Source organism: Rhincodon typus, chromosome 8 (assembly GCF_021869965.1).
Source record: "Rhincodon typus isolate 14 chromosome 8, sRhiTyp1.1, whole genome shotgun sequence".
NCBI lineage: Eukaryota > Metazoa > Chordata > Chondrichthyes > Orectolobiformes > Rhincodontidae > Rhincodon > Rhincodon typus.
In genome coordinates, this window is record NC_063339.1 from 5,835,243 (window position 1) to 5,844,916 (window position 9,674).

General features: G+C 42.7%; 1 protein-coding gene across 1 annotated transcript in view; it reads left to right on the forward strand.

The window, feature by feature from the left end:
* LOC109911759 (protein Daple) overlaps nt 1–9,674 on the forward strand; it is a gene marked incomplete at its 5' end in the record, with an annotated part of 117,394 nt that overhangs the window by 53,109 nt on the left and 54,611 nt on the right. Inside the window, one exon of the mRNA XM_048600325.1 lies at nt 3,251–3,480. Within this exon, the coding sequence (XP_048456282.1) occupies nt 3,251–3,480 (230 nt within the window). The remainder of the gene's footprint in view (nt 1–3,250; nt 3,481–9,674) is intronic.

The window sequence follows — 9,674 nt, forward strand, 5'->3', positions numbered from 1 at the left end:
GTCTCTGCTTTATTAATTGTTCTCTTAATGTGTTCAATCATCTTTAATGACTTGTGCACAAATGGATTCATCTGCTCCTACCCCCACATTAGATACATCTCTCCATGTACTTCCTACCAAAATCTGTCCCCATTGAACTTCATCTGCCACCTGTCTGCCCACTCTACAATTTGTCTATGTCCTTTTGAAGTTCTACAGTATCAGTTTACACAGCTATTCATGTTGCTTCCAGGTTTCATAGCATAGATCACAGAATCCCTACAGTGTGGAAACAGGCCCTTCGGCCCAACAAGTCCACACCGACCCTCAGGGCATCCCACCCAGACCCATCCCCCTGTAACCCATCTAATCTACACATCCCTGAACACTACGGGTAATTTAGCACGGCCAATCCAGCTAGCCTGCACATCTTTGGACTGTGGGAGGAAACTGGAGCACCCGGAAGAAACCCACGCATACACAGGGAGTATGTGCAAACTCCACGCAGACAGTCGCCCGAGGATGGAATCAAACCCAGGTCCCTGGCACTGTGAGGCAGCAGTGCTAGCCACTGAGCCACCGTGCCACCCCCATTGTGCATGGTACACCAAGGTACAATATATTTCAGAAAAACATGCAGTCCAGACTGGGTAAGGACTGCAGATTTCCTTCCCTGAAGGACATTAGTGAACCAGATGGGTTTTTCAAACAATCAACAGTAATTAGAAGTCACCATTTTATTCCAGATTTTTAAAAATATATATTTTGAATTTAAACTTCACCGTCTGCCATGGTGGGATTTGAACCCATAGCCCCAGAATACCAGCCTGGGGTTCTGGATTAATGTGCAGTGACATTACTGTTATGCCTCACCACCACCCTGGTGGAATTCTCTATCTCCAAGAGTTGTGGAGGCTAGATCACTGAAAATATTTAAGAGGAGGTGGGTAAATTTTTGAACTAGAGGAGCTGAGGGCTTTGAGGAGCTAACATGAAAGTTGAGTTGAAGCCTGGGGCAGATCAGCCATGATCTTGTAGAATGATGGGGCAGGCTTGAAGGGCTGAATGGCCCAGTTCATCAATTTTATCCCTTCCAGTGATTGAGAGTCTTTCTTTGTCACCATGGCCTGGATACCATCTTCCTTGGTGAAGAAAGATGCCAAGTATTTGCGTAGCCTTTTCCCTGCCTCGGTGTATCAACTCCCTTTTTGGTCTCTAACTGGCCACACTTCTCCTTCAATTGCCTTTTTACTATTTGTGTGCCTAAAGATGATCTTAGGATTCCTGTTTATGTTAGCTGTCGGTCTCTTTTCATTCTCTCTCTTAGACTCTCTTATTTGTTTCTTCACCAACCCACTGAACCTTCTGTATTGAATCTGGTTCTCAATTGTATTTTCTACCTGACGTTTATGTCAAGCATATGTTTTCTTTGTTAGCATAATTTCCACCTCTTTTGTCATCCGGGGCCCCTGGATTTGATGGCCCCTCTCAAGGGAATAAATCCTGACTGTACCCCAAACCATCTCCTCTTTGAAAGTAGCCTATTCAGCTGCTGTCTTTCTCCCAGTCTACCCACCCCAGCACCTTTCTTGCCCCATTGAAGTCCACTCATCACCAACTGATTATCTTTATTCTGGCTTGACCAATTTCAGTTTCTACTGTCATCCTAAACCTTGCTATACAAAGATCGCTGTTTCCCAAGGGATCCTTCTCTGTCACTTGATTGACTTGGCCCTCCTCATTGCCAAGGACCAGGTAGCCCCCACACAGGACCGGATGTGACAGCACAGCACCTTTTTAACCATTCACGAGGCCTCTCCCCTCTCACTCTCCTTTAACTGTTCAACGGATCTCTCCCCTTTCCATCCCTTCACCTGTTCATTGGGTCCTTCCCTCTTGCTGTCCTTTAGCCATTCTCCTGGTCTCTCTAATACCTTAACTTCCACCAGCAGCCATGCTAGAATCTGAATCCATGTCGCCAAAGAACAAGCCCTGGCTGTGAAACTTTACTAGCCCAGTGACATTACCACCGTTTCATAATACTGAAAACCTCTATCTGGTTGTCTGTCCATCCAGTCTATTCTGTAGAATTGGGCACCGGCCTGTTAATTCTTTCCTGGTTGCTGTAGTCATACAGTTCTTGGATTGGTTTAGTAAGTGTTTTTTGCACCTTCTGCAGTGCCTTTCTGACCTCTTGTTAAGTATAGAGACCAGAGCTGTTCACAGTATTCTGTGTAAGATAAAGTTTTTTTGTTTAAAAAAATTCTCCATCCTTCAGTTCAGCCTCTATCATTGAAATCCACTGATTTGTTTACTTTCTCGATAATAACCTTATTAACCGCAGTCACTACTTTTCAGTATCTCAGCCCTCAGGTGCCTCATTTCCTGTATCCTGTTTGAAAGGATATTTCCCAAGGAATGAAGTGCCCAATTGATTTATCCTACTAAATAAATTATCTCTCTTATTTCTTCATTTTGATTTCGCAACTAAAAAATTTGCCCTATGTTCTTTTAGTGTACTCCATTGTATTAACTAGACCTTCCAATTCAGTGTCACGTGAAAATTTTGATATTGTACCTATGAGTTTGAGTCCAAATTTTCGACCAAATGCTGGACAACCGTGTCTCCTGGCCTGCCCTTTCCAAAATAGTGCCATTTCTCCCTGAGTTGGTCCGACCTGACCGAGTGCATTTCCTGGTTTAAAATATGTCACCTGCCATCAAAAACAGAAATTGCTGGAAATGCTCAGCAGGTCTGGCAGCATCTGTGGAGAGAAATCAGAGTCACTTGCCATCAACATGCATTAACGTCTCCAGTCAAATGTATTCTCTAGTACGGTGCATACCGGACTCAAAACCAACTTTCTCTATCTGCAAATGTTGCCAGACTTGTTGAGTTTCTCCAACATTTTCTGTTTTAAGCCAATTTTCACACCTTCAAACACCCACAAACAGCAGTGTGACCAATCTGTTTTTTAAATGAAATAACTTAAGGCTGAATGTTGGATAGAAAATTGGGAAGAACTCCCCTGATAGTTGGATATGTGTTAGTTCCTTTGACTAGTTAAATATCTCTGAGTTGTTCCTTTATTCTCTTTGGTGCACAGTGAATATCCCAATTCAGTTTTGTTCCATGTCGCAGCAAATCTTTGAGCAGTGAATGCTGTCCTCACCAGCGTTGCTTGTAAACCTTGAACGAATAAGTGAAGTAGGAAGAAGCACTTGACAAATTGCAATGGTCACTGAGCATGTTAACTGTCCTTTGCTGCAGGAAGAGTAACTGGGTGGCTGCAAAGGCCCTTGTGAAATTCATGAAACCCAAGAAGGAAAGTGGCAAGGAGCGGCTGAAGATTGCTCCCGAGAGCCAGGTTCAGCAGCAGCCAGAAGTGACAGAAATGGCACCGGTGCCAACTGCTTCTCGGGTGCAGAGAGCGAGTCTAGACAACTCCTCACTAGGATCCAACTCCCTGGAGGAAAATGGCCTGAGTCCGACCAGTAAAGGTAAATATAGCTGAGGGAAGTGAAGGTAAAACAGTGCAGCAATGCCCATGGACCAGACCCAAGCAAGGTTCATCTTGTATTCAGCTTCCTGTATTACTCAGGAAGGGACTTCAAGGAGCAAGGCAACACATTTAGAAACATAGGGACAAGAGTAGGCCATTCAGCCCTTCGATCCTGTTCCACCATTCAATGGGATCATGGCTGATCTGTGATCTAACTCCACATACCTTTGACCTCAGAGGAAGGGTCACCGCCGGACCCGAAATACTAACTCTGATTTATCTTCACAGATGCTGCCAGACCTGCTGAGCTTTTCCAGCAAATTCTGTTTTTGTCCCTTAATCCTTTGCTGAACAAAACTTTATTGATCTCAGATTTAAAATTAACAATTGAGATAGCAAGAAAGGCTGCAACGAGAAGCCTGGGAACCATAGACCAGTGAGACACATCAGTGGTGGGTAAGTTATTGGAGGTGATTCTGAAAGAGAGGATTAAATGCATTTGGAGAGGGAAGGAAGGATTAGGGATAGTCACCATGCCTTCGTGCATGGGAAATCGTGTCTCACAAACTTGATTGAGTTTTTTGAGGAAGTAACCAAAAAGATTGAGGACAGAGCGGTAGATGTTGTTTTCTTGCATTTATGGTAAAGCCTTTGACAAGATTCTGCATGGTAGACTAATTAGTAAAGTTAGATCACATGGGATTCAGGGTGAGCTTGCCAATTAGATAAAAAATTGGCTTTATGGTAGAAGACAGAGGGTGGTGGAGGTTTGTTTTTCAGAATGGAGACCGGTGTCTGGCCGTGTTCCGCAGGGATCAGTATTGGGTCCACTTTTGTTTGTCATTTATATAAATGATTTGGATGAGAATTTAGGAGGCATGGTCCATAAGTTTGTGGATGACACAAAGGTTGGTGATTTAGTGGACAGTGAAGAAGGTTATCTAAGATTACAAAGAGATTTTGATCAGTTGGGTCAATGGGCTAAGGAATGGCAGGAGTTTAATTTGGATAAATGTGAGGTATTGCGTTTTTGTAAAACAAAGGCAGGACTTATACAATTAATGATAGGGCCCTGGGTAGTGTTGTTGAACAGAGAGACCTAAGGGTTCAGGTGCATTGTTCTTTGAAATTTGCACCACAGGTAGACAGGGTGAAGAAGGTATTTAGCACACTTGCCTTCATTGCTCAGACCTTTGAGTAAAGGAGTTGGGACATCATGTTGAGGTTGTACAGAACATTGGTGATGTTGCCGTGTTATATACTTGTTATAGTAAGGATATTATTAAATTGGAGATGGTTCACAAAAGAGTTACCAGGAAGTTGCCTGGAATGGAAGGTTTGAGTGATCAGGATGGGCTGGGTCTTTTTTTCACTAGAGCATAGGAGGTTGAAGGGTGACCTTATGGAGGTTTATAAAATCATGAGGGGCATAGATCAGGTGACTAGCAAAGGGTCTTTTCCCAAAGCTGTTCAAAACTCAGGGATATGTTTTTAAGGTGAGAGGAGAAAGATTTTAAAAAGATGTGGGGCAACTTCTTTACACAAAGAAAAGTTAGTGTGTGGAATGAACTGCCAGAGAAAGTGGTGGTTGCAGGTATAGTTACAATGTTTAACAGACATTTGGACAAGTATATGAACAAGAAATATTTGGAGGAATATGGGTTAAACGCAGGCAGGTGAGACTAGTTAAGTTTGGAAACGTGGTTGGCGTGGACTAGTTGGACCAAAGGGTCTGTTTCCATGCTGTATGACTCTATCCACTGCTGTTTTTGGAAGAGAGTTCCAAACATCTCCCAACCTTTGGATTGGTAGAGAATTCCTAAGGACTATTAAGGTAGCCCCAGACTGGACAGATTTAATCATCTCACAAAATGAGAAACATCAGAAAAATGGAGTTGAGGCCACAATCAGAAAATCATATCAAATTAGCAATGTAGAGAGCGAGGGACCTACTCTTGCTCCTTATTCATGTGTTGCTAAATATAATTAGATATTGTCCCACATATTGCATTTTAACACCACGCACTGGTTCTGAAAATGGGTTCAGAGTTTCTATCTGGCTACTCCATCAGTGTCCTGTAATTCAGTCCAGCAGTCCGAGTTGCTGTGATAACATGTACTTTTCCATGCCTGTTGGAGCTTGGAGCTCGGGACAGTGATGGTAGAAGATGTGATTCCTGGCTGACCAGGAATCACTCCCACTCTTACTGCCTGCCATTGGTGTGTGTTTGAAGGATCTACAGCCAACCAGTTTGAGTATCAATCTATGTTATGAACTCACCTTCCTTGGCCATTGAGCCCTGGGGTAAAACTTGAACCTGGAGATACTGGTCCAGAGGCAGGGACAGTACTCACAACACCACAATTGCTCCTTATCCAATGTATGCAGAAGGAGACAAACCAGGAGTCGTGTTTGAAATGTCTTACATCCTGAAATATTGAGAAAGATCTAAATTTTAAGCTTGTCTAATTTAGTATAGAGGAAATAAGGAAGGTGTCCTGAATTAATATTATCAGCTAATCTACATTGTTCTCTCAACTGTTAACTGAATAGCGAACTGAATCTAGCTTTCTTTTCTATGATGATTCTAACTTTGGGTGAAGTTATCTTTGGTGGTGGGGAGTTTTCTATTATTGCATGCATTTTGATTTACTTTGTGTTTATTTTAAAGTTTCATCTCTCCTTTTTGTTTTATTCTCTCCCTGCTCCCCCAATTCTTGGGGTGGTGTTTTCTTTTTCTTCCCGTTTGCAATTAAGTGTCCACGCGGAAAAAATTTGCATTTCTGAAGAGTAAGAGCAAAGAGAAACTCAAGACCAAATCGACACCAGATAACCAACGCCGAATGCTGTCCCTGCACCTGAGGTTTTGGTCGTCCAGTGACATGTCGGACCCTGCTAACGACTCATTCAGTCAGCTCTCTAAGACAGGGGTTTCTAACTCCCCTGTCTCTTGTGTCCCACCATCATCTCCATCCGGCACACACAAGGACCCAGTCACGGCAGAACACGGGCCATAGCTTTTATTTCAAATTGTAACAATGTTGATTCCGATGCTAATCCCAAATACGTAAAACAATTAAAGTCAATCTTGAAAACAAAAAGCAAGCAATTGAGAGACTACGTCTGAGACCGTACCTGACGTTTAAGTGCCGAGTGTTTCAGAACAGATCCTTTCTCCCCATCATTCATGACTGTGCAGCACACTTTTTTAAAAAAAAATACACTATTTGGGCCTACAAAAACTTCAATCGTAAGTAACCACATGTTTGTGTGCTGTTACGCATTGCAACTGTAATTGTCGCTTTGTTCAAAAATCCATTTACAAGTTCAATCTGTTTCCAAAGCAAGAATTAAAAACTAATCTGGTCTGGTAAAGGAATGGAGTTGGGGACACTCTACATTAATAGTTGCTGAATTTGGCATTTTTACCAGACAGTGAAACCTGTATAAATGGACATCCTCATTAAATAGAGTGTGGGAATAGGATGGATCAGATTGCCCTACAGTGAGCTGGCCGGACTTGATGAGGCCAAATAGCTTGTTTCTGTACGAGATGACTCTGTGACCAACAAGGTTTAAGAACTTATTGAGAGACCCTAAGTCTCTTGTATACAAGAGACAGACCCCTCTCAACGTTGCAAACAATGTACCAAACCTTTCTGCGATAAAACAAACAAGGTACGCTTGACAATATGAGTTATGTGAAGGTAGTGAGTTTTGTGTAATGGGGAGCTTTTTACCCAGAGTGCACAGAAGCACAGAAACAGCTCCACCTCTGGCAAGTTTCTGACCCAGGGATAGAATGGTTTTTCTGAGGCTATGCATGCTGGGTAAAGAACTCCCCATTTTAACGGATTACCTTTAAAATACATAAGTTCTTTGAAAATAAAGTCACCTGCAAAAGAAAGAAGACAACTGATGCCATTGGTTAAGGTCTCCATAGCATACAGGTTTCACTGCATACAAATAGCTCACAAATACGAAATGGTTTTTAATAAGTGATCAGTTGCAATGCGATGAATGTTGCCCCTAAAGCTGCCTGTCTTGTGCCGTCCTTTCACCAAGTCCATCAGTGGGTTGTGCGTGTGCCTCGGGATGATCCGCTTGCCCTTGCCCGTCCTGTTGGTCTGTCGCATTCATTGTGCTCCTTGCACTTTCTCCTTTGGCCTCTTGCGTGGCTTTCCTTCCTTCTCAGCAGCTGCCCGTGTCTCAGCCGAGCCTATCCCTCATTGTTTAACCCCCGAACCCCACTCAGCCGATCTCCTCAACAAAAAAAATTGTGCCATAATTATCTGTGTTTCCAGCAAAAAGTTAACGATGAAGCTCCACGTGTTCTCCAACAGGTAGCCAGCTCCAGACAGCCTTTCTTGAAGGATCATTCGGGGGGTGGTGGGGTGGGCCTGGCTGACACAGCTGACATTTGTTTCTTATCCCAAGTTGCCCCTGAGAGGGTGATGATGGATAATTGCCTTTCACCCTGGACAGTCTTTGTAAAGAGATCTCCAGGAGTTTTACGCAGCGCAACGATCATACTACGAAGCGTGTGTGAAGGGAATGTGGAGGGGGTGATGTACTCCTGAAACTGCTACCCTTGTTCTAATTGATGATGCTGGTACTGACGGTTTCATTGTACATTGTGCCCTTCCAGTGACTTCTCATTGATATTGGGACTTCCTGCAATGGGATTGAGTGAGCAGCTAGCTGTGGTTCCAGCTTCACAGTGAGGCTTGTTCTGAGAGAGACCACTTTGATCTCATTAGGGAGACATTACAGCCCAATAGGGAGGGCCCAGGAAATATTCCCGCTGCCATTCGATCTCCCTGTGACTGATGCTGGAGAAGTGGGCAGTCATCAAATGAGGGCAAGAGCTGAGCTCTACTGCTACGTCCTTCTCCACACCCCTCCCCCTCCAACAGTTAAACAGACTACTACTAACAGTCATTTACTAAGATTTTGACCCACGAAATAACGACTTTAACAGAGTATGAAAAGGTGACCAGCAACTGTGGAATGGTACACTAAGAGATGCAAGGCTTATTATCCTTTGTTTGTGGATCTTTAGCAATTTAAATCTTTGTATTTGTTGAATCTGCTTACAGCTTCCAGTCCTTGTGTTGTTCTGAGTATTGCTGAGTATGTACAGTAGCTGAACTAGACTTCAAAAGGGTTTTCTTAATATATATTGTGCTTTTTCTAAAAGAATTTCAAAGCATTATCTGATTGCAGAGGTACTGATTGTCAGTGTTTTATACATCTTGCATCTGAATGCACATCTTTTCTCACTATATCTCCTTGTGTCCCCATTTACAATGGAAATAACCAATGTAAGCTGGTAACGCTGTAATTACACCCTCCAACACTAGAGGTACTGCACCCCTACATGCAGCATTACAAATGTCATTGGAATTTATAACAAATATGCACAAAAATAAGCATACAATGTAAGAACATTAGAAAGACCTATGCCGACACATTCAGTTTTAACAACTTATCGCCACTCAATCTTTCACATGAAAGCCACATTTTCTTTAAAGTGCCATTCATTGTGTTCTTGCAGCACCCTAAACCCCTACAGTTTAGTATGAAATCTCGATGGTAAATAACTTTAATTTTATTACCTACGTTAAATGAAATCAGAGGGTTTTTTAAAACATTTGTGGCTAATCTGCTATTTGCAGCAGTACCAGCAGGTGGTTCTGTAATCCACTTTACCCACTGACCTTTTTAAAAATCTGTTGTGAAATATGCAGCGTGAAGAATATGCAATATTTATCCTGTCTTTTTCCTGTTATTTTAATGCTCTGTCTACTCCTACAAACTCTTCTAATTTCTTTTTATCCTTTCATGGGATTGTGGTTCCAAAATGACAAGTGCAGCATTTGTTGCTAATCCCTAATTAGATTTGAACTGAGCTTCTTGCCAGGCCATGTCAGAGGCAGTTAGGAATCAACAACATTACTGCGGCTCTGACGCTACATGTGGGCCAGACCATGTAAGGGGATTGATGACTGCTATATGGTCACCATTGGTAGCGTACCTTTTAATTCCATATTTTTATTGAACTCAAATTCCATCATCTGCCATGGTAGGACTCAAGCCCATGTCCCCTGTACATTGGCCTGCACTCTACATTACCCCTTTTCTCTTTCTCTCTGTCTCTTTTTCACTCTCTTCCTTGCCCTCTCTCTCTC